Raw genomic sequence first — 25,263 nt, forward strand, 5'->3', positions numbered from 1 at the left:
ATTTCTAGGAAGTGAAAATAATTCCCTTTACTTATACTATAAGGGCCTCTCAAAGACACTGCTGACGTTCAAGTTTGACACAGTCAAAAGTGTCCTGGACAAGGACCGGAAAGAAGATGACACAAATGAGTTTGTGAGCGCTGTGTGCTGGAGGGCACTTCCAGATGGGGTAAGCTTTCTGCCCACATGCAGAAGGAATGCCTCCTGCTTTCTCACCAAATGGCCTTGCTGAGGGTTTGACTGCACTTGGTATTTCCCTGTTCATGGGAAAATTAAGGGTACTTGCAGGTCGTTGTGAGAACCCTGATGATTTGCAGGGTAACTGAAATGCTGGGGGAGAAGAGACTGCTGTGATCTTAACTCTTCGCCTGGGTGTTAGAATTCCTCTATACGGCATCTGAAATCCCAGAAGTAGCATTGTTTTTCTGGCACTTGATGGGTTTTTTGGGTGCATTAGTGAGGTTGTTGTTGCTTTAAGGATTGTTGTGGAGCCTTGTCTCAACGTTCCTGTGTCTGTCTGGGTTTGCTCATTGGAACACAGCCTTCGTGTTTAGATGAGTAGATACGAAAAGGAGGTGAGTGCAGGCTGCAGTCACCTCAGTGTCTGTTCTAGTGACACTGAATTCACATCCCTGGTATGTGTGCTAATGTGGCAGGCAGACCTGATGCAGCTTTTGTGAGTCTTTCAGAACAGGGCTGCTCTGGAGAACAAAACGCTGCTTTTGAATTCAGAGCGTTCTTGAAAAGCTTGCATAAACAAAATGGAGCAAGTAACTTATGTACAAGGTTTGCAGATCAGATACTTAATGGAACTGTTGGGAGGGGGCAAAAAGGAGTTGATCTTAAATGCAGTCTTCAAAGTAGCTGAAGTGAAATGTTGGCTAATTGCTGTCCTGAGATGATGTGTTCACAAAGACAACACTTTGGAAGGGACACATCTACCAGTCTGCTTTCTGCATGTGCACACACTGCCCCAGAACCGGGATTCAGTTGTCACTGACACAAACTCACTTTGGATGGACACTTTTGAGCCAAAACTAAAATAAACCCACATGTCTGGAACTGCCCTTTGTGTTTAAAAGTAAGAAGTGGGCCATTGTGGTTTGAACAGGGAGCATGAGAGTCAGTGATGTAGGATCACCAGCTTCTTTCTGGCTGGGGATTTAGGAGGGCTTGGTATACACGTGTCTCAGGTGAAGCGTGGCTGTTTTAAGTTTGGAAATTTGTCTTTCTTCTGGATAAAATCATGCTGTGGGAACCCGTGTGTCCAGAAATGCCCTTCCTTGAACTGCCTTCACTTTCGTGTTTGGATTGTCTTGCCCACTGCTTCTAGAGGCAGTAACAGAGATGTCTCATCCAGGGGTCATGTCTGTTGCCATCCACTCCATAACAGTCTTTTCTCTGATAAATGTGCTCTGATAGATCTTCTGTTTAAGTGGCTGAGAAACTTTTAAGCAGTCACCAAGGGCTGTCAAGCAATCCTTCATAATCAGGATGAAAAGTATTATACAAAAATGTAATAGTTAAATCAGGCCCGTCAAGATCTCACCAAATAATGTTCAGGCTTCACTCCATTAAGCAGCATTCAGAATCCATGCTGTTCTGGTCTTTTTTTTTTCTCCAGCATTCATGTGCTTTTCCCTGGGCTGCTTCTAAATGAACCTGTTTTTCCTGTGGCAGCCCCTGTACCTGTCTCTAGCTTTTAAAGAGAGCAGCAAAAAGCTGCCTGCGACTGGTTTTTGCCTCTGACTGTGGCACATACCAAGCAAGCCTCGCTTTCTTCTGCCAAGAGGCCTCAGTGTTTCCTTGCACCATATCTTTTCAGTGATCCAGCTGCACATTCCTCTTCCTTTCTACTGGTGCAGCAGTCCTCTCTGACCTAATTGAGACTTTGCTCATGTTCTTAGGAAATTAAATTACTGCACAGCCAAAGGTCAGTTATGTCCACAAAGTCTTACTCAAATGATGAAACTCTCCTGTTCTCCATTTTGATAATGTTTCTTCAAGTTGTCACGATTTTTTTCAAATAAGCTTTGCATATACAGGCTTCCCTGCAAGCTGACTTTTTTTTTTTCTGATGCTTGGCTGAACCAGAGAAGGCCTGTGCCTCGTAGTGCTGTCAGCACCTGCAGGATTCGGGGAGCCCACAGCCTATTTCCAGCTTAATTACAATTTTGATCCTGGGTTGAGTCACTCTGCCTTAGTTTCCTAATTATAAGAATTGCCACCCGTACCTCTCACCACTGGCTGTGATCCCCCCTCTCTGCTGAAGGACTGTGTGTGTGGAAAGCAGCTCCAGGCCAGCAGCTGTCTGGGAAACCTGCCCCAGATCCACAGGCAGCACAGTGAGCAAGTTTTAGAGTGCTGCGGGCACGCTGCTCTCCGTTCCTTGCTGGGCTGGTTCAAAGCACCTCGCTCATCTCCATGCTGTGGTCACCAGGCAGCATCTTCAGTTTGTTCCTGGGGGTGGGAGATGCCAGCACAGCCTTTCCCCAGGGCTCCCCAGCGGAGCAGACTCTCGGTTTCCATACAGTGCTGTTCTCAAGGATTGTTCTTTAATTAACCTTTTGCGATGAGATGAGTAAGTTTCAGATCTGTCAGTTATCTTGGGAAGCATGAGTACATGTACTCCTTCACTTCGTGCACTTAAGTGCAGAATCTGAGATCCTAATTAAAACTTAACTAAAACTTTCAGATGAAATGTCATTGATTCTTTCTTAAATCTATTTTTATGTAATTCAGGCTTTTTACTTCCTCCTGAGCCTAAGTCAATCTGTGCCAGCAGCCCTTGCCAGAACCCATCTTTTTATTTTTTCCTCTTCTGCATTGCTTTTTCTTTGCTTACAAAGATGCAGAGACCTTTTTTCTGGAGCTGTCACCTTTCCAACTCAAAGGTCCAGCACCTCCTTCTCTTTACCTATATCAAAGCCATAATAAGGAAGAGAAATTATTCTCCCTAAGTGCTTAATTAGCATTTTGAACCAGGTTTACTCAATTTTCAATTCATAAAAGTGTTTAGAAATAAGCACTAGCTTGTAGGTTAATTGTTCAGTTAGACTCTTTGGAAAAAGCCAGGCAAACAACAAGCCTCCCACCAGGCTGACTGTGAAGCAAGCCTCTGATTCTTGCAGTGCTGTGTTTTGGACAAAGGTAAATAGGCTGTTGGATATTTTCTAAATAGCACCTACTTATTGTTTGTGGGGAAAACCATTTCTCCCTTCCTGTTTTATGCAAAAAGTTGATCGATATTTAAAAGAAGAGAAAGTTTCAGGGTACTTTTAGCCTAAGAGACTTGATAAACATGAGTTAGACGTGGAGATGCTTTTCAGAACATTCCCTGGACCAAATCCTTTAATTTCCCAAGTCAAGGATTTTATAATATACCCGTGCCATCCATTTTAACCAGCTTGATTTCAATCAAGAATCCGGTCTTGAGACTGAAAACAGCAGTCTTCTATTTTAGTAGCATGTAAACAGGGGATGCTCTTCAATGCAGGGATGCTCTTGCACAGGGAAAGGAGATTCTAGTAGTGGTAGTAGCTCACTGCATTTAAGTGGGTAGAGGCGTCATCTGCCTTGGAAAGGTCACCGCAGTTACGTCTGGGTATGCGGATCATGGCTGGAGGAGATTGGTTTGTGCTTTGCTTTCCCTTAGGTGTCCTACAGGATGTTTTCTCTTCCTTAAAGGGGACACCTGTTATTTGGACCTGCTCTGCCCTCTTGCAGAGTTTGTGCCTCATACATGCTGTGTTAAATGATTGCACCTCAAGATTGCCTTTTCCCAGGCAGTTAGTGCTTCTCAGAAAGAAGCTGTTGAAAGAGAGACCAAGGCTGAACCTGCTCCCAGGACAGCAAAAAGGTATTACAGCAGAACACAGAAGCAAATTGATTATGTAGATTAAGCATGGCTCAATCTATCATAATCACTGTGAAGAAGCCATTTAATTTTGTACCTGTTTGCACAAGTATTCATTACTGCTGATAAGCAGGTTACCGGGGAAGGATTTCACAAGCAGAAATGTCGAGGCTTTGATACCAGTGAGGAGATGCAGGTAAGAACAGGAGAAAGCCATGCAAATTAGCTTAGGTAAAGCTTAATGCACTTCTTTTTTTTTTTCTTTTTGGAGGAGTAAAGAAGGGAAATCCATTAAGAAGAGTGCTGCAGTCTTTAACCAAAGAGCAGGTGGGTGGTGGGATGTACTGGATGGGTGCAGAGATCTCCTGGGAGGAAGGCTGCCAGTGGTAGGAAAGCATCTCCTCCACCTGAGTAGAAATCCATGTATGTGTTTTCTCACTTCATCACTCCTCCAAAGTAATTTAAATTGATGGGGGGGTTCTCAAAGCAGTCACCTAACCATGGGTGAGAGAAGGCAGCTCTGGGACTCCATGCTTCAGGTTGGCTTTGGGCATTGCCCTATGATGGAAGTATCTTCATAATTAGCCCTACAGGTCTGAACTTCTGTTTGTTAATCTAAGAGGATTAAATATTCCCTTCAAATAGGTTTTTGGTGCATCTTTTCAGAAAACAAGCTTTTCTTCTGTTTATTTTTCCTTTCTTCTGAATATTCAGCTTTGTTTCTTAATGATGTCTGGCTTGGATTCTTTAAATAGAAACCTATAATTGTAGCACTATAAGTTAGTCACTTAATAGGGCTGCAGTCTTGTTCACTGATGAAAAGTAGCCATCCTTTGTTTCCCAGTAGCCTTATAAATGGTACACAGTGTACACAGGAGCTAGTCAGGGGCTCTTGTAATTTACAATCAGCAAATTGGCTCCCTTCACAGGAATTAATTTAGCCAATACAAATTATTTCAGGAAGTGATTCATTGCCACTTTAAAGCCCTAATTAATTTGGGTGACTTATGAACATTAAAAATGAAACCTCCTTTGTCATTCCCAAGTAACCAAATGCTAATTCAGTGTCATTCTTAAGTAACTTGTATCAGCTGTAACTATATCTCTTGTAGCTTGAAGTACAAATTCCAATGGGACTTTGGGGGGAGAACAAGTAGCACTTCATACTTCATTGTTTCTCTTTGCTGCTGAAATTTTAAAGTCTCAAAATTGGTAAGAATTTTGACTTCCAGCTACAACTCTGTGGTGTTTTATTTTTACATCATCCTTAACTTACCTGTTCAGATGTCAGGAAATAGCCAGGTAGAAACCTAAAGTTTAGGAGATAAATGCCTGCCTGGAGTGATCAGACCCCAGCTGCCCCATGCCTGCCTCTGATACCAGCTGTGCCACAGGTCACAGCATGAGGTATTTTCTGGAAGGGCATCTGCTGTTTTCTGACTCATCCTTTCTTTGCTAGACCAGGACTGGCCTGTAGCATTTGTGTGCAGCATCTCCCAAGTTTGTATCCTTGCACATTATCCTCCAGTGCAGTCCCACACCACTGCTTCATGCTGGAAACACAGAGGTCTTCATTCTTGTGCTTGAAATGCACAGCAGTTTGTGGAAGGCTGAGAACAATCAGCTTCTAAAAAACACAAGATGTGGCTTTGATCGGGTTTATTCTACTGGGTTTTTTTCTCCCCCACCTGAAAGTCTTCAAAGGCTTTTCTCCCTCCTGTGAAAGCTGTCTGATCCCCATAGCCTGCATGCTGCAAGGCTCACAGCTGTCTGTGTGATGGCTTCCCACTCCTCTTGACATGCCCTCTGCTCTCTGGCCATTGGCAATGCTTTAAACACAGAGTTTTCTTTGACTTTTATTTTGCGCTTTCCTTAGGTAGTAAATGTATTTGATTTCTCTTCCATCTACCTTTTTCATGTCTACTGCTCCCTTACTCATTTGAAAATCTAAAATTTAAAAGCAAATGGAACTCAGAACATACGTCATATGTGCTTCATTTCCCCTCCCCAGATTTTAGCATATTAGTTATGTGTGCCAACACACATTGTATATACTGGTTTATGTGCTGCTTGAAAACTAATTCCTTATGCAGAATAATTTCTACTTGCAGATAAAAGATGGCACAAGGCAAGTATGTATGATCCTTTGTGCTGAACATGCTCATATCCTTTCATCTCCGTATCTCTTCAAATGTTCTATTTTGGGCTCTATTTTTTCTGTGGCTAAGGAGAATTAATTAAAAAATACTCAGGTGACTAACAATATTTTCTTCCCTGTCAAAAACCTTGGAGTCGAAGTGTGGAGAACTTGGTGGGGGGGGGGGGGGGGGAAGAAATCATACTCTTCTTATTAACAGTTTGTGCATTATATTGAAATCTGTCTGTTGACACCTCGATCCATGTGAAAGACCATCTTGATAATGTGATTATGCAAATGACCAACTTTATGAGGAAGTGTTTAATTTTGAGAGTTCTGTAGAAGAAGAAAAATACTGGTAAATGTTCTTTCCTTACTGTCTCCTCCCTGGCTGCAGGGTACCCTCTGAGCTTCCTCCCAGTGAGGACATGACCACACCACTGCCACAGGGGTGAAGGGAGCCAGGAGAGTCCACTGTGCTCCTCCTGCCTAGGGTGTTTGGGGGTAAAAACTTCTATTGCAGCATTTATGTTGCTGTTTCAGGGCTCAGGGTGGCACAGGAGCAGTGGCTGGTACCTGTGCTAACTCTTCCTTTCCAAGATGCAGAGCAGCTGCCCGTGCCACCGCGGAGGACACGGGGGCTGAGTCTGGCACTTCTGCTCATCTCTGGAAGTTCAGGTCCCCTGCGGTACTGCAGCACTCTGATATCATCGTAGCTTCTATTTTAAGAATAGCTTCTTTAAGAAATGTAGGTGGCTCGGGTTTTTCTTCTTTGTTGGTTTTAACTTTTACATTTGCAAACTCAGTTTCTCTCCTTCTGCAAGGGGAGGCACTTTTTTTTTTTTTTCCTTGCATAATCACAGAAAATGGCTGCAGGGTCAAAGTCCATCTGTTTCCTGAATGAAGGCAGTATTTACTCTTTCAGACTTTTACAGATGATATTTGCTCATCAGTGCATCTCCTCTAATGTCGAGAGGAGTAGAGAGCGAGCTGTAGATGGAACTGAGGTCCTTCTTATGGGAGTCACCTTTCCTAAACTGAGTGAATGACATAGTGGCCAACATAACTGAGTGCTGTTGACATTACAGTTCCAGTAGGTGATCCCAGTGGTGCAGCTGTAGAGATAATGGATTGCAGATCATTGCTGGTGCAAGCAGAGGTCTGAGCAGGCACTTGCTGTTTCCTAAGCTTTAAAAAATAAGAGCATCCCAATGCAATTGCAAATCACACTGCTGTGTTACACACAGTGAGCTGGGGATGCAAAGAAGTCTCTCTGTAGCTGTTGTTAAACTTCTAAGTGGATGTTTTTCTCCTGTGGGCACTCAGCTGCTTTAGTAACCATCAATTCTTTATTCAAGTATCAGTTTTATGACAGATGAACCGAAGTCAGGGATTCACATGGAACCTGGACTTCATTCCCGACTCCATCCTCAGCTTGCTACTGAATCATCGTGTTGCAAGGTGCAGCAGTATGTGTCATGGGGCCCTTACATAAGCTATGTCCCAAACAGCACAACTGCAAAGAGAATTATTTGTGTTACTCATACTGGGGTGGAGAGAAAAAAAAGAGCAGGTTCGTATTCAGAGAGAGCACTTGCTTTTAGGATTAAATGATTGGACAACTGTATTCCCTTTCTACCCAGTCTCAGCAGTGCTGCTGTTGGGCCCTCTGGTCTGGACTCTGATATGTACCCTGTTGGGCTCTAAAGCCACTGATTAAATAATTGATCAGGCTGTTGTAAGGTTTGGGGGGTTTTCACATGATGCCTGGAAAGCTATTTATCATGAAGTGTAAGCTTCTCTCTTACCATGCCTTTTCTTAGCAATGTGCCTTTGGCATTTCAGCTGCTGTAGGAATTAGAGGTGGCAGCAGTGCTCTCTCTGCCCTCCTAACAGCCCTTAGCCTTTGGGCAGGAAGGCTCATTCCTAGTATTTTTTTGGGGGGGTCTTACAATCACAGTGTCGTGGAGTAGTTCGGGTAGGAAGGCACATTTAGAGACCATCAGTAAACACAAACACCTTCCATGAGAGCAGGTTGCTCGAAGTCCCATCCAACCTGGCCTTGGACACTCCCAGGGATGGGGCTTCCACCACATCTCTGAACAATCTGTGCCAGTGCCTCACCACCCTCATTAGAAAAAAACTTCTTCATTATATCTGTTCTAAACTGACCCTCTTTCAATTTAAAACCATTCACCCTTGTCCTGTTGCAACAGGCCCTACTGAAGTGTTTGTCCCCATCTTTCTTATAGGTTCCTTTTGAGTGCTGGAAGGCTGCAGTAAAGTCTTCCTGGAGCCTTCTCTTCTCCAAGCTGAACAACCCCACCTGTCCTCGCAGGAGAGGTGTTCCACCCCTCTAATCGGCTTTGTGGCCTCCCCTGGACCCACTGTATATGATGTGTAGTGTCCTGGAGCAGAGCCCCTGAAAGCAGTAGGTCACAGCAGGGTCCTGGCAAGTTCTGTAGGTACTGAGCCAAAATTGCCTGATCTCAAGCTCCAACTAAAGCTGGTTTCCTCTGAGTCAGAGCATCTCCTGCATGAGCAGCCTTTGCTTTACTTTCCACTGCTAGGCTCATGCTGGCTTTTTTCTGTGTGAAGTGCCATCTGCTGAAGTCCCTGGCTGGCACAAAGTGCCAGTGAGATGAGGTCTGAGTGCCGGGAGCCGATAGCCGTCGGGCAGTATTCAGTGTGCTGCAAAGCAGGTGAAGGGGGTCACTGAAGAAAGGAGCTGCAGGGGTAGAGCTGTGTGTCCCAACACTTACTGCTAAAGGAGGACTTTGGTTTCAGAGCAGCAAGACCAAAGCTAGCATGAGGCAGGCTTTGAAATGCCATTGGCATTGGGCTGAAGGCACTGCCTCTGAAGCCAGCTTCCATGTAGATGCAGAATTCCCCCACAAGGATGGTGGTCTGCTGTCACTGCTGTTTGAATTTGGTTTATAACCTCATTCCCCCTAACAAGTGACACTGCTTCAATTAAAGTCAAAACAACCTCACAGTATTGTGTTTTTCTTTTTTCTTTTCCCCATTCTTCAGTGCTAATATTGATGGCAAATCCTGCCAGGCCACCACCATTCAGCAGTCACAATTCATGAGCTGCATCAACCTTTTGCTCTAGCACTCCTAATTAAGCAATTTTAATGACAGGATTTAATGTTTTTACAGAGTCTAAATGAAGTGGAAAAAATATGAACTGTTTTTTTTCGTTTCCAGCACAAGATTTTGATCAGATAATTTAACCTCTGGGTGAAATGGAAGTAGGAGCATTTATGCATAGGTGGTTTTCTCTGCAAAAGCTTTACTTTATGTACATCTGTGCATTAATAGAGTTACTTCTTGGCTTTGGGTATCCATTCTGAAAGTTTTTGTGTGCTCTCTGCCCTTCTGTTGTCAGTACCAAAGCCCTAAAGCCTTTTGAAATGCACTAACTTGTGACCAGCTTAATGCCAATTGCGTTGCATGTTAATAAAGCAAGAATAAAGGCTTGCAAAAACAACTGCTTAGACTGATTTTCTAGCAGCAACACAATTGGTATCCTTTTAACCTATTTAAATATTTCTTTTGGTGGTGTTCTGCTCTAATTCTAGGTAATGCTTGATGAGCTAGGTATGTGCACAGAGTGAAAATGGTCGCTTCTTTGAAGGCAATCTTGTGTCTGAATTGAAACTACGTGATATGTAATTAGGAGGCATAATTGTTTTATATAGGTTACACACAGGATTATAATAATCAGTCTTTTGTAAGGAAGAGAAAGCCAGTATGACAGGAAGGTTATGTTTAGTAATGTAATGAGTGCCTCTTTGACAGAAATGGCACTGTTAAATTTGGGGTTGCGCAGCTGACGGGAGTTCACCCTCGCACAAGGTGTTGGGAATTCTGCGAGGGAAGTGCTGCTTTAAATAATAATGTCTCTTATGGTATTGTATGTCATAATCACTTCCAAAATGCTTATCTAGTTGCTAAAGCCAGACAGAAGTGAGCTGTTTGGTGCAGTACTGGATTTCTTAGTTTTACTGTTTTATGTCTGAAGTGAATATTAAGTTAAGCAGAGAGGTGTAGCTGGGGCAGCCTGAGGAGCTGCAGATGAGGCAGAGCATTGTTTCCCAAGTATTTATAATAATGAGAGATACTATATGCAATATTGCATATACTGGGAAGAAAGTTTGGTTCAGATCCATTAAATAAGGAAAGAAAAAAGTTCCTTTTACCTGTAATCTGCAGATAGCACATAAATTAACTGCAGGAGGAGGAGGAGAAGCTACATCCCTCCTCACTACCCACGCTGGCAGAGGCTCGGCATCGCCAGCCAAGAACCCTCGTGTTAATCAGGCACTCATGATTCTTTCTTCCTAGTTTCTAGGCTGATCAATTGAGACCTTGTTGCCTTTTTTCTTCCAAGAAAGACCTTCTACAAAGCAGATTGCTCTGGCTAAGTTTCTTCCAACCCCTAAATAACAGCAAGCTGCTCTAGTTTGGGGAGTGTGTGCTTGGGGGATATCTTGACTTGTTTAGAGTGAAATATCCTTGATTAAAATAGGTTAATAGTTCTCTGCATGTCTTGCTTCACAACTTGCACAGCATTTGAAAAGATAAATTTGGGCCAGCAGAAGTAACAAAAAAAAGAGAGAAAACTACTTGCAAGTGAAATACAAATGTCCTTATTTAATACAAAGGGATTCAGCTCGCTGTTGGCTTTCTGTTTTTCCCAGGTTCATGCTTTGCTTGACAATGCAACAGAAGAAACGTAAATTGTTGGGAGACACATGGAAAAAAAACCCACATGATTGTTGGGAAATTGGAAGTAGAATGGGAGTTAGCAGCTTAGGAAACTTTTCCTCTGGTGTTACAGCAGGCAGCAGCCAGCATTGGGAGCTTGGGAGTTTTCTTTGTTTCAAAACTTCAGAATGTGTATATTTAGGTTTCCAAAAGCAAGCAAAGAAAAATCACTCTGAGGCTCAGAAGTTTGTTTAAGAAAACTCCTGCTTTGGAGATTCCTTTCAGATAGATGTTTGCTAGGTGTGCTGTTTCAGGGTGAAGGGATGCAGTTTGGCCACGGCTCTCCCAGCGTGTCCTGAGTGTGAACTCAGACCCTTTCCGTGCCTCCTGGCCACCCTCTGCAGCCCTCCCTCCTCTTCCTGCCATAGTGCTTGGTTTTCCCTCAACAGCAGAGATGTCTGAGCATGGCTGCAGGGACAAGGACAGTCTCCTCTTAAGCCCACCACTAAATTCTTGGATTTTGCTATTCATTGTGACCCTATGACTTACCCATTCTGGAGTGAGATGGGGAGCTAAGAAAACTTACTTTTGCACAGGTTTTTGACGTTTCTGCTGTTTTCCTTTGCAAACAAATTTGAGGTAGGTTTATGATGTATTTTCAGTCAGGCTGGAGCTTCTGTATTGATTTCAGATAACACATGAATACAGAATTTGAGCCTAGCTCATCACACATCAAAGTTAATGAAGTAATGAATGTGACACCAAACGCCAGTGTCTCTGCCTCTCCTTATCCTCACAAACACACACTGTGTATGTGCTCTGTGTTTGGCTTTTTTTATTGTAGAGGCCATTTCTTTATACAGTCCTATATCTCTTCCTTGGATGGTGTAGGTAGGGCAGGACATGATAATGTGGGAGCTTTTCTACTGCTGTTTGTAACAGCACATGTAAGTTTGCTGTGACAAGAAGTAAGTTGAGTAGTCCTGACAGAGGACAGTTATTTTTATTTTCTTATATCCCCTGTATTTTGTTCTGTATTTCTCCCCATCTCTGCTCTGAAACGTTTTAAGCACCATCAGACTCAGAGAAAAGCAGAGAGTACTGGCCACGTGCTCCAGCTCTGTGGTGTCTATTGAGGAATGAGTCAACAGCAGCATCTCTTCAGAAAGAATATCTAAAATCAAAGGGAGGATGAAGCAGATTAGCAAAAAAAAAAAAAGTGTTTGTCTTCCGTTGCCCTTTGTCAGCAAAGGTGGGGTTTGTATTCTAATATTTATGTAGCTGAAGGATATTAGAAAATCAGAGGTACTGTGGTGCAACACAAGGGGTTTTGTTCATTCCTATTATCTCAATAGGTAATTCTTTTCTTTATATACTTGAGTCTTTTTCAACTTCTTTTTTTTCTATTAGTGCCATTGGTAGCTTAATGGATTTCTTGATTGTTGAGCTCTTCTTTTTGATGCAGTATTGTTAGTCTTAGCATGCATTCAGAGTGACAGGGAGCATTAAAAACAGTCATTTCCATTTGAGATATCTAGAGATAATTTTTTATAGCCACTGTGTGAAAATAACTTGAACAGTAGCAGAATTATCTATTGTAAGAGAGATGATTTTACTTGTGAATTGGGTTTAAAGATAAAATCTGCCTACTTCCTGAGTCATGGATTTCCTATTCATTGCTCTGTTAAATTTAATCGGGAGCAAGACTTAATCCAGAACAAAGATGATTGAATTGCTCTTAAACAGTGATGTAGAACATTACCCAGATCTCACTTCAGTCTCGCAGTGCTGAAAAATCACAACCACGAGAGAGTTGCTTGTGAGTACATTACACAAAGAGAGATGCTTTTTATTCATTTGCTGGCTCATTAGAAAGTAAAATGCTTTCTGGCTTTTAGAATAAAGTCGTTAGGGGGTGTAGTACAGGATGGGTTAAATCTGTGTAATGGATTAGCTAGAAATTACTTTGGCATGCAGTGAAAAGGCTCACTCGACCTGCAAAAGCCTCTGATGGCTTTAAGTTCTGCCATTAACTGAGCTGCTCCTGGGTTTGTGCAGTAGCCAGGATGGACAATGAAGTACCTTAATGCAGCTTTGATGCCTCTTTGAGAAGCCAGAGGAGGACAAGCTCCAGCACTGGGCAGTGTGTCCAGCAGAGCTGCAGCACGATCCACTGCTCCCCTTTGCTGCTAGCCCCAAGTGCTCACTGCCCATAACAACAAAAACATGCTTTCTAGAATTCCTGTCTCTTTCTAACCTCTTGTTTTCCACCAGGAAGTGTGTAGACCTATAAGGTCATCCTAAATCTCCAGCCTGGAACAGAGTTATGATATCAGCTGGTTTTTGCTCTTTGAGGGCAAGGAGAGAGCATGGGGGGGAAGCAGCCAGTTAAAGGATTTCCAGGCGGTGACATGGGAACTTGACAGCCCCTCTGTTCATTCCAGGGCTCTTACCTGACAGTGGACTGTTAACCACTGGAGTTTGGGAGCTGGCATTGCTTATTTCAGATGCACGTACCTCATTTAAAATAATTTTTAACAAAAGGGGAGGGGGTCAGGGAGTGGCGAAGCAGCATCTTGCTGTGGGGATGCTGGTAGGCAATACACCACTGGCAAGCTGTTCCCTGGAGTTTAGCAGTGAATTCAAGGCCAAGAAATTCAGGGACTTATTAATGACACTGCAGCTCCAGGCCCTGCTGTTGGCTGGCAGTCACTGAGCACCGTTTAAGGCTTTCGGGCATGTGAGTGTGCCCCATGCAGCATCTCTTTCTTCTGGTTAGAATGACTTTGACCTTCTGAGTTAAACTTTTCCACTTAATGATATTTTCCTATTATGTGAATCCTCTCTTCTTCGGCTTATTTGCATGCCTTACATCATGTTTCATTTAGCATTTGATACGGTCAGGAGCCCAAGATAAAAGACACTATATAAAAGGCTGGTGTAATCATGAAATTTTCTAGGACTGGAAGCTGCTGGGACCCTTTGGGTCCAGTCATGGGCAAAATAAATATTTTTTTGTCCACTGTTGCAGTCTTCCTAGAGCAAAGTGGAGGTCTCTGTCTGCTTTAGGACAGCCAACTAAATCAGATCGTTCCCCTCCTTACACGTCTGTTATCCTGCAGTGTGCTGAGAGAGAGCTCTTGCAGCATCCTCAGCTGCAATGTCCCACTACGTGGGGAGAGCCCTTGGGCAGGATTTTGTTTGCAGCATCCAGAGCGAAGTATAATTGCCAAGTGTTAATCCAGCTCCGTAGGTTAGAGCAAGACTGTAATCATAGTTACTGGGTTTGGTATGAAAATGCTCTTTTTGTAAAGTGCTGGTTAGGTTTAGCAAACTGGTTGTAGAGGTGATTGCATTCTGGTTGGAGGGATGTGCATGAGTGGAGCAGGCTGCACATCCTGAGGTTTCCCTCCTCTCTCCATTCTTGCTGCTTCAAGAAACAGTCATTTGCTTTAAAGTCAGGTTTGCAGCTTTGACTGAAAATGACTGTGCAAAACCCCATCAGAACTGTGCATGCCACAGAGTCACTTAAGAAAAAAATAATTCTAAAAGGCACCTTGAAATGTATGAACTCCCTGGGATGCCAGGGGCCATCGCCTGTGGTTTGCTGGTGTCCCCAGGTAGGACCCAGTAAATCTTTGTCTACCCAAAGAGCCCAGAAAAAAAGGAAAGAAAGGATGGAATTGTGCTGTCTGAGGTTTGGGAATGATTATTAAGTGCTGGCCCACTGCCTGACAGCTGTCGTGGGTTTGCAGAAGTGAGACAGATCTGGGAGAGACAGCTGCAGTTGTATAGCTGGGAAGTTGGGCTTCTAATTGCTAATTAAAGTTAACCGTTTGCATTTGGGGTTTTCCTTTTTAAAGGACGACACCATATTGCACAAGAAACTGCTAGTGTTGTGTATTTATAGCACAACCAGACTGGCAACTTGGTCTTGCTCCCTTGCTGGTACATCTGTATTTCACCTACTGCCTACTTTTGCTTTCCCATCTGTATTTTTTATGACTTCTGTCCTGACAGCCCTTGTTCTCCTAGTCCTTGACTCCCCTCCTGTGCAGACATATGATCCCGTAACGTTTTCCTTTTTTGTCTTTATAAACAATAGGCAAGCAGTCTGATAGCGTAAGTCCAAAGTCAAGGGAGCTTTGCAGATTCAACTTGACAGCTCCTCTCTGAATTATTTAAAAGCCATAAACAAAAGAAAGCCCGTCGACAGCTTCAGGTGGCTTCTCCTCTAGCATTGTGGAGAATGCCTGATAGGTGAACTCAGCTAATTTTGCCCATTTAAATCTATGGGATTTAGTAGAATAGCAAATGCAATTAGAATTCAGGGGCTGCCTCCTGGTATTCCTTAGGGGAAGGTAAGTTGCAGGGAGGTGAATGAGCAAGTTGAGGAGAGGGAAAGTTGGAAGGTGAATGAAAGAATAGAGAATTTTTGTCTAGTATGAATTGTGCGTTGAGTTTGGATGGCTTTTTTCCCTTTCACAATCAATGAACTTGTCTTAAGACATCCTGTATTTGCTTCTGACTTTAATCTCAGTCCTCGGTGGGTTTCCTTGTTTGTTCTTTCCGCATCCTTTGTTTTCAAATCCAAAATGCTTTTCTACAGCTGAATGACCCAGTGATTTCTGACTTCTCGGGTGCATTTTAGTTTCTGGTTTCACTCATGCTTCTGGATTCAGGAGTGTTTTAGATGGCTGAGATGAGGGAAGCAGGCAGAAGGCACAATTGAGTCCTCTAGATGATGCAAAGTTCATTATTATCTTTTGAATAGTTCATTCTGCAGAACAAAGTAGGGAAGATGCCATGCTTTGCATTTATTGTGCTAAAGCTATAAAGCTGTACTCTCATCATTCTTAATGCCTAAGGCATAGCTGTGGTCTCACTCCCTTCTCCCCTCAGATAAATACAATGGAGAAAGCATCAGGAGTAGGATATCAGAAAGCAACTTCATGTGTATCATCTGTACTCTGTATGATCTTGTTTAATGAAGTTCCTTACTTTTTATGTACAGTCAGACCTTACTAAAATGCAATTTACTGTATTGTCTTTTTCAATACCAGCCATACAATTTTGTCCTGAAAGCTGATAGTTTGCATTGTGGCTTTACTTTGAAAGCTGACCTGCAAAAACAGCTTTGATATATCTTCTTTCAGAGATTCCAGCATCTTTCACTGTGCAAAGCAAAGATCCTTCTCTTCCAAAGAGCTTTGCAGACATGACCCGGCCGTGGTTCAGGTCAGCTCCTTCTTCCCTACAGTTAAAATACATCTACAGAGCCCTCACTGACCGTGAGCCAAGCCAGCTCTAAACCCCTTCTTGGCCACAGGTGTATAGGAGATGGTTCTGCTGGCTGGGGAGGATTCACTGCTCTGCTGCCCCATCCTTACCTGTGCTTACCTGTACCATGGGAACAGAAGACAGGAAACGTTTGTAACACCAACTCCATGACTGGAATTCACGCAGGGAGAAGATTTCAGTATAACTGGAATTTTACCTGCTCAGGAGAAGACTTGTGCTCGTGACAGGAAATGCACATCAGCAGGGCCTGCCTGCAGGTCTAGGCTCTGGCCATTTGTCTTTGCCATTCTCAAGTTTATCAACATCTGTTCTTCATTCTCCTGTGCATCCTGGCTAGTGAAAATATGTGTCCACTGCACTCAGGGCGTGTTTGGAGCAATACCTTGAGGAGACAAAGTGTCCTGTTTCCCAAGCCTAGGGAAGGCCACGTGCTCTGGTACAGCTTGCCCAGCCTTGTCTGCACTGCGGGAGGTTTCAGGTCCAGAGTGCTGCACTTGATCCCATTACAGCATTAGCTGGAGTGGATGGTGAAGGAGAGCAGCAGGTTGTGAAATCTTTCAAGATTAATGGAAACTTTTGTTTTACCTTAATTAAACTTCAGTTCCTTAAATCACAGTCCTTTTTCCCAAACCAGCATACGTTATACATAGCATTATTATGGGTATAATTTCATGAAGCTTCTTGGTGTGGTAGTGTTAATGTGTTTCTGCCTTGAGTTTTCTCTGCAAGAAACCATTTATCATTTCTTTTATCTCACCAGATCCTGGTGCTGTTCGCTTCTGTGGCACATGTGTGTTCCATAGAAGATAAAAGGAAAAAATATTTATAAATATATCTTTTTATATAAGTAGTGGCTTATGCAGCTACAGGCTGGGCCATCTTACAGGTATCCTTCCCTTGTCTGTTCTTACCAGCAAGCAGCCTGCAGGGATGAGATATTTTTGCTTTCCTGGTGTGTTTCTTCCTATTGCTGTAGCCCTGCTTGCCCCACAGATGTGTAATTCCCCATGCTCCCTGCCTGCAGCCTCAGCTTTACATGTGCTGTCATTCCCTGCCTCAGACAGCCCCCTCAGTGCTGACACTTGGACCTGTGACTCCATTCCCATTGCTATTAAATACACTGTTCTTGGCCTGAAGAGAAATGAAGGGTTTGATTTCCACGGCTGCCAGACTTCTGGCCCATCCAGTAACACAATTAGAAGGCTTGCAGGCGCAGTGAAACCATCATCCTTCTTTTCCAGCTGGCATAAGCAAAACATTTAGAAGAGTTAATGTGTTTATTGAGCACTCAAGTCCCCCTGCAACATTATTTTAAGACCCACTAATGCAATGGTCAGGATTTAAAAGTATGTCCTGAACTTTCAAAGTTGGTTGGTTTGGGATACTGTTGTATCAGGATTTGGCTTTGGTTTGGTGGTGGGATCCCACTTAAAAATGGTTGGGTATGTTCAAGGGATGTGATTACAGATAAAGCATAGAAACTAAATGTCAGAATTCAGGCTGAGCCTTTTTTGATTCTCTGTATCAGACCAGTTTTGGGAGTGGACGTGGTTTTCATTAGAATGGGGCAAAGAAACTACCATCTGCAGGAGATGTGATTTACTAAGTGGGTTTGTCTGGCAAGGTTTTGGTAGTGGGGGGCTGCAGGGGTGCCTTCTGTGAGAAGTTTCCCCCATGTTCAGCAGAGCCAGTGCCAGCTGGCTCCAGGGTGGACACGCCGCTGGCCAAAGCTGAGCCCATCAGCGATGCTGGTAGCACCTCTGGGATGATGCATTTGAGGAGAGGTGAGAGGGAATGCTGCACAGCTGCATCAGGGACAGAGCAGTGAGAATATGTGAGAGACAATTCTGCAGACCCACAGCTCAGCGAGGAAGGAGGGGGAGAAGGTGCTCCAGGAGCAGGAGAATTCCCTGCAGCCTGTGAGGTAGCTGTCCCCCTGCAACCCGTGGAGGTTCACAGGGAGCAGAGATCCCCCTGCAGCCCATGGAGAACTCTGTGCCAGTGCAGGTGGATGCCCAAAAGAAGGATGTGACCCTGTGGGAAGCCCACACTGGAGCAGGCTCCAGCAGGGCCTGTGGACGCGTGGAGAGAGGCGCCCACACTCCAGAGCAGGTTTTCTGGCAGGACTTTTGACCACACAGACTCACACTGGAGCAGTTTGTGAAGAACTGCAGCCTGTGGGAAGGACTCACATTGAAGGAGGTTGTGAGCTGGCTCTAGTGGGAGAGACCCCAGGCTGGAGCAGGGGAAGAGCTTGAGGAGTCTTCCCCTTGAGAAGTGTAGGAACAGCAAAGCCAATACATGATGAGCTGACTGTGGCCCCAGTTCCTTACCCCTCTCTGTCACTGGGGGGGAAGTGATAGAAAAAATCAGGAGTGAAGCTGAGCCTGAGAAGAAGGGAGGGGTGGGGGCAAGGTGTTTTTAAGATTTTCCTTTATTTCTCATTATCCTACTCTGATTTGATTAGTAATAAATCAGATTTTCCCCAAGTTGAGCCTGTTTTGCCTGTAATGGTAATTGGAGAGTGATCTCTCCCTGTCCTTATCTCAATTCTAAGCCTATTGTCTCCTATGTCTATTTGAGGGAGGGGAGTGACAGACTGGCTTTGGTGGGCACCTGGCTTCCAGCCAGGTCACCCCACCATACTAGGTGTTGCCCAGACAGACAGCTTGGCTGCCCCAGATTGTTGACAGCCAGCCATATAAAATGAACAGTAGCACAGTATGAATCCACTATCGGTTTTAAATAAATTGATTTCATGAGTTTCTGCCAAAGTGTTTCCCTTTTGCTGACCCAGCCAGCCTGGCTCAGCTTGGCTCCCTTCATCATTCCTGACATCACCTGTGATTAACCCATCCTCCTGTATTGATTGCCACCATCTCTGGTTGTATGCATGAAGTGTTCTTCCACCTTTGCCTTGAGAGGACGGTTTCATCTGAGGGGTTTAGGAAGGTTTTTTCCCCAGCCTGTCCCACTAGCACCAGTTACACAGCTGCAAGGCCTCTTTCTCCAGAGGTTAGCTTGGGTCATTCAGGAATTTCCCCTCACATGGGAGTCTGGTATGAAATTCCCCAAGGGCTGGATGAGCTGTTGAAGCACCTGGGAGCTGCCAGACGCTCTTGTAGGTCTAGGACCTCAGACCACTAGGTGAGTGTCCAGCATCCCATGAGCTTAGGGGTGTGCAGAGGTGTGAACTGTGGGGTGGGAAGGTCATAAAACATCCTTAGAACCCTTGGCTGGGGATGGTGTTGGACCCAGTGTGTTTGACCTCACCTGGCTGGCTGTCACAATTGAGGGCTGGTTTTCGGCATGCTTGATAGCAGTGGTTTGTGCCTCAAGTCTTTTTGGTAGAGGAATGCAACTGGAATGGATTTCCCATCAGCAAATACGTAAATACTGCAGTTCCAACAGGAATTCTTCTTAGGAGAGTTAAACCTCAGTGGTCTTCATTCCTGCCTTTTTTCTTCAACACCTCATTGGGAACATCAGGATTAACCTTGGGCAAATCCACCAAGTGTGTTTCCTCGGTTTCCCCACATGTAGGATAATACTTGGCTACCCCATCAGGGCATTTATTACGCTTAATTAATGTTGTAATGTGTCTTTGGTTCCTCTGATAAAATGTGTGGCGCGAATGCAAAGTTGTTTTTACTGATTGGATTGTTAATTAAATGTGCACGTATAAATGATTTATTGGCATTAGAGAACTCAGACTTAATAATTTAAAATATTAACATCAAGGTGGTTGGATCAATTTTAAGCCTGTTATCATTCAGCTGTTTAGTGACTGAAACAAATGGCACTGGGAAAGGAAGGAAAGCAGGAGCTGGACCAATGGCTAATGGCTTATTTTGTGGTATTTCTATGTGGGAACCGATTTAATAACAGTGTCTGAATTCTGGTGCCTGGCCCAGGCGAGCTGCTGGCAGCATCAACAGTGTGCTGAGTTTTATAGAGCACAGGAGACGTGTCACATAGCAGTGATCACTCTTGGCCCAGCTGGGAAACCATTTGTCAGCCTTCAGAGGACCATGCTCCAGCTCGGAACAGCAGCTGATGTGCAGTATTAGCTCTTGTGTATCAGGAAGAAGCATGCAAGCAAGGATATCTGGGGCATGTGTGCATCTGCGAGCTGCTGACGTGGATCACCTTCTGCAGCTGGATGCTCCTGGCCCAGCGCCAGGTTGTTGTCCCCACAAAATAACATGGGGTTGCAGTCCCTAATCATAAGGCTTCTGCCTGCTTATATCCTTTTGTCCTCTGGGGTTTATCTAGGCAGATGTTTCTTAGATGTGGGAAGGAGCTGTAGCTGACAGCCTAGGCCCAGGGGGATAGATGTGTCATCCTAGCGCACTAACGAGCTCAGGAACCAAGAAGGGAAAGCAGCTTCTAGAAGCAGATACAGTTGGTTGATCGGATACTGGGACCAGAAAGGAAGGCTAACCATCATCTCTTCCCTTTCTGGCCCCAAGGAAGATGTGCACATTGCTGTTGGTGCTGCTGTGTTGGAGGGTTGGAAAGGAAAGGAAACTGTGCTGTAAGCAGGATTTTCAAAGGTGAATTCACAAGAGGAGGTGGAAAGATGTACCCAGTACTGTGGAAGGGGCAGTTGAAACCAAGAACAGAGGGCTGAAAGTAAGGTTTTGGTGAGAAATGGCATGCCAGGGACAGTGATCTCACAAATACAAAAGCCCTGAAGAACGTGGGACAGATGGTCTTGGAAAGATCCAAGCGTTCTTGCACAAGTAAGGAAATTGCTGATTCGAGTGTGAAGATGATTTGAAAGAGAGAGCTGAGGAGCATTGGGTACAGTTGAGCTGGAAGACAAATCACTGACTTGGTAAAAGAAGGAAAAAGAATAGAGGAGATAAGAGGGATGGGAGAAGTACATCATGAGTGTGAAAGAGGCACGACAGAACCACCTGAACACGAAGCAGGGCTCTAGCAGATTGAAGTGTGCCTTTCACAGGAAGGGCAAGGAGTGTGCTGTAAGTTAAAGAGAACCAAGGAGCTGGGAGAGAATCATAAAATACCATGAGTTGGAAGGGACCCACAGGAATCATGAAGTCCAACTCCTGGGCCTGCACAGGACACCCCAACAATCCCACCACACACCTCAGAGTGTTGTCCAAACACGTACTGAGCTCTGTCAGGCTTGGTGCTGTGACCACCTCCCTGGGGAGCCTGTTCCAGTGCCCAGCTATCTTCCTGGGGGAGAACCTTTCTCTCATAAGCTTCCCACCTGCATCCATTCTTTCCTAGTGCAGCAGCTGGGAGCTGTGGTCCTTGCTGTGCTTTGGGACTGGGCTGCATAGCTCTCGTGTTTGTAAGGTGGATTGCTTGTCTTATCTAATTCAGGGTAGCTTGAACTGAAAAGGCTTTTCACATTCTACTGATTTCTGTTTACAGCTCTGATCCCTGATGGTTTGCCACTGGTCTGCACAAAATCAAAATCTGAAAGTACCAGATTTAGATGATGTTTCTGAATACTCTCATACAGATTGGTGGCTGTTTGTCCAGATTGTATATTTTGTTTCTGATGCGAGTTTGGAAGGGCGACATCAGCAATAGCAATATTAATGATAACACCCTGGGGCTTGGTTTTGCCCCATACTGCACTGATGGGCAGGGCAGCCTGACCTTGGCTAGGGAGAGATTAAATACATCACCTCCAGCATGATGTAATGACAATAAACAACAAACAGTAGAAGGGAAAGGGGGGAAACATATTGGCAGGAGAAATGCAGGTCTCAAACCGTGCAGTTGTCAAGCGCTGTACGGCACTGCATTGCCGAATGAATATTTGGGAGTTTTAAGTCTTAAAAGAATTGATGCTAAAACTGTCTTCACTGAAGTAATGCCTTGCCATTTCCTGTGGTTTTGCAATATTGATATTAATGTGTTGCATGTTTATGTGTATGTTTTTTGGATGCTTATAGTAAGCTGTATTTATATACTGCTGCCACTTCCTTCAAGGTCTTGAGCATATTGTTTATGGGGAGCACCTGAAATCCCAGGATTTATGACCACAGGAACAAGTAACTTTAGAGACCTTGTCACAGATAAATGGGCAGTGGAACTCAATATTCCCACACAGAGAGGAGGGGAAGACTTGCCCTTTGGGGGTGCAGGATTAACACCAAAATAATTTGGTTTTAACATATGTCTCCCTACCTTGCCTGATGGGGGAGTGTGCAGCAGCTGTTAGAGCTGTGTACCTTGCTTTGCAGTAGATGCAGAATAATAAGTGTCTAATGAGATTTCCTCATCTTGGATTCTAAATAAATTAGGTGCTCATCAATAGCAGTTTTGTTCTGGAAGGACTAAATTGCAGAGGCATTTGCCTGTAATATATCAGCAGTACCTGGGGTGGGCTTTGCTGGCTGGCCTCTCCTGCCTTTGCAGAGCTTTCTTTGCCTTCTTCCCATCAGTCTCGTTGGCCTCCATTTCCATCTTGAATTCAGAAGACGGCATAGAAACAAGGAAATTGATGCCTGTGTGCAGCACTGTATATCTGTGTGCTTCTATTTTCTTCTAGCCCTGCCTTCAGTTGCCTTGTTGATACTGGCTTTTTGAGAGCTACATGCTGCAATGAAAAGGGTGTGCTAAGAAAAAGAGATCTCTCCCTTGACTGAGAGATAGCTTACTCCTTATTTGAGTGTGTCATTGGAGCAAGCCTTGGACTGCTCTCCTTAGGGCATCCATGTGCTGTGAATACAGACCTGGGTGTGTATGATAACAAATCAGCTTTCAGTTACACAGTGTCTTCTTGTGCTGTGTTTGATCTGAATAGAAGGAGAAAAATGTGTTGTAAAATGCAAAAATGAGAAGACTGCTTCAGGGAGTTGGAAAAAGGGCTATAGTCATGTGTATTGAGTTGCAACTAGAAAACATCAGATGTGGAAGTGTCAGAAAACTTGACAAAAGGCGTCCCAGATACAGAGGTTAAAGTCTAGAGTTGCTGAAAAACAAGGGAAGGGATTCAAGGAGATGTTGAATTTCTACCTGTGCCCATTTCCTAGCGAGATGCACTTCATCTTGTGTGGAAGCTGCAAACTCTGCGTGATGTAGGATGATGAAAACACTAATTTGTTTGAAAACTTTTTTTCTAAAAAGCTTTACAGTGTGCCCATGAATTCTGACATAAGAAGAACCTATACATATGTGCATGTGACTGTAGGCAACTCATTCTACAGAAAGTGAGTCAAAGGAGTGCCATCATCTTTAAATCTGTGGCTTAACGTTTTAAGTAAATATCCTTGTTATGCTGGGTGGGTATAATTGTGTAGCATTTATGGGCTTAAAAGCCCAAAAGATTGTGTATTTACAGCTGGATCTAGAAAGAAGCATAGACAAGACCTTTTTGAGATGTATTGAGTTTTTGCTTTTTTCTGGGGCCTAAAGAGGCTTTATCTCTCTGTGAACAAAGGAATTACCTTCAGAATGAGATAAAAATACAGTTTCTAAGGATTAAAAGACACGGTTGAGGTGTGCATGTCCTGTTCAGGTTTAATACCTAAAGAGTTGGGTGTTGCTGCTCCTGAAATATTTTGGTACAACATCTTTTATACGTTAGACCTTGTTCTGTAAAGCAGCACTTGGTGTAAAGTAATTAATTTCTGCTTGAGCCTGATGTTCACAGTATAGATAATAAATATTCCTTTAAATTTGTTCAGAAGGGATTAATGTTATGTGAGCATGATGGCATAGAAAGTAAATTCTGGTTCACAGGGAGATAGAGGGTTGTGCACCACTTCAACCAACCCACTGTGCACCTTTCATTGATAACAGTTTTATCACAAAAATAGGAAAAAAACCCCAAAATTTGGTATGCAGCACATTGTCCTGCTGGGAAGGGATCTAATCTAGCAGTTCTGCTTTTCAAAACCTCTTGATTTTTGTACGCTTGGAGGTTCATTGTGTTTCCTGGGTTAGAATTTGTGATTTTCTTTCAAAAACAAAAAGCTGACTTGTGTCATACAACAAGAAAATAGCCAGGGCTCAGGGGAATGAGAGTGAAAAGCCATTAGAATCTGCTAATTACAAGATGAAGAGCAGTCAAGCAGTGGTGGTCTATTGGGGAACCACTTCTGCACATTGAGATGTGTGGAAAGACTTTGTGTGTGACATCGGTGGGAAAAGTTTTGCTGAAATACGTCTTGCAGATGGTCTTCAGCTCGGTCCTAAAAGCCAGCAGCTGAGTAATAGTTGCCACCTTCAGTAAGGTAGGAGTAAATTTACTTAAATAATGGGCTTTCTGTACAAACAGCACTAGATTTAGTTCAACTGTATACTTTTATTCTACCTATAAATAACAGCAGACAATGGCCACTTGAGTGCAAGCTTTCTCACCCCGATGATTTTCCCACTGTATCAACAGCTTTGCTTAATTAGGCTCCAGCTCCTTGGAATAAGTGTTGTGCTTGCCCAACAGTGAGTCTGTCTGCTTGAAAGAGAAGTGCTGACAAACCTGCCATTTGTTAGCCAAAACATCTGCTGGGTAGGGAAGGTGAGAAGCTGTTAATTTAAAATGAGATCTTTAAGAACCCAAATGGTGAATCCATAGAACAAACCTAGCTGAAAATCCAGAAAACTCATGCTTACCTGAGCATGGCTGTGCTGGAAGTTTGAGGTAAATCTCCTTTATTTGTGCGAAAAAGGAAGGATAACAAAGAAGCACAAACATTATGGCCTGTAATTATTTATAATATGGTGAAAGACCCAAAAAGGATTTCCAGTCCATTGTGTGAAAATGTGCACATATAACTTGGAAACACATCCTGCTTCGCCTGTTATAATCCTAAAGAACAATCTCTTCAGCTTTTCCTTCAGTGTGGGCTTCTGAATTCCACTTCAAGGACTGATATGTGTGGGATAACAGGGGAGGAATGGTCTCAGAAAGGATTATATTAAAGGGAAAAAAAATTCTTAGTGATTTGTGCTCATCTTGCCTTTCTTTTGAGCCCTTTTGGCACAGGTTTGATGTCAGCAGAGGAGGACTAAAATGCTCAGCTATGATTTTGCTGGTGAGAGGGATGTGTAGCTCCTGCAGCCACAGTGAGGCATCATTATGAGTGAGGAGGGGTAGCCAGAGAGGAGCTGTGCAGGTGCTGGAGGATGGGCCACAGCTTTGCTGGAGGCTCTGTCCAGAGCTCTTCCTCGCTCCGTAGAGTTGAGTCCGCTTGGGCATCAGTGGGTGTCCCTTCAAGGAGATGTGTGCGTGGTTTCAACAAGTGTCCATCTGGGATCACCTTCA

The 25,263-nt window shown here is 43.9% G+C and overlaps 1 protein-coding gene across 2 annotated transcripts in view; it reads left to right on the forward strand.

Moving 5' to 3' along the window:
- The window catches only part of COP1 (COP1 E3 ubiquitin ligase), a 124,391-nt gene that overhangs the window by 92,290 nt on the left and 6,838 nt on the right, over positions 1 to 25,263 (forward strand). For both annotated transcript variants that reach the window (XM_082287480.1, XM_082287481.1), the window contains exon 18: positions 9 to 169. In XM_082287480.1, coding sequence (XP_082143606.1) covers positions 9 to 169 — 161 coding nt within the window. The remainder of the gene's footprint in view (positions 1 to 8; positions 170 to 25,263) is intronic.

Source organism: Coloeus monedula (assembly GCF_965178545.1).
Source record: "Coloeus monedula genome assembly, chromosome: 9".
Lineage (NCBI taxonomy): Eukaryota > Metazoa > Chordata > Aves > Passeriformes > Corvidae > Coloeus > Coloeus monedula.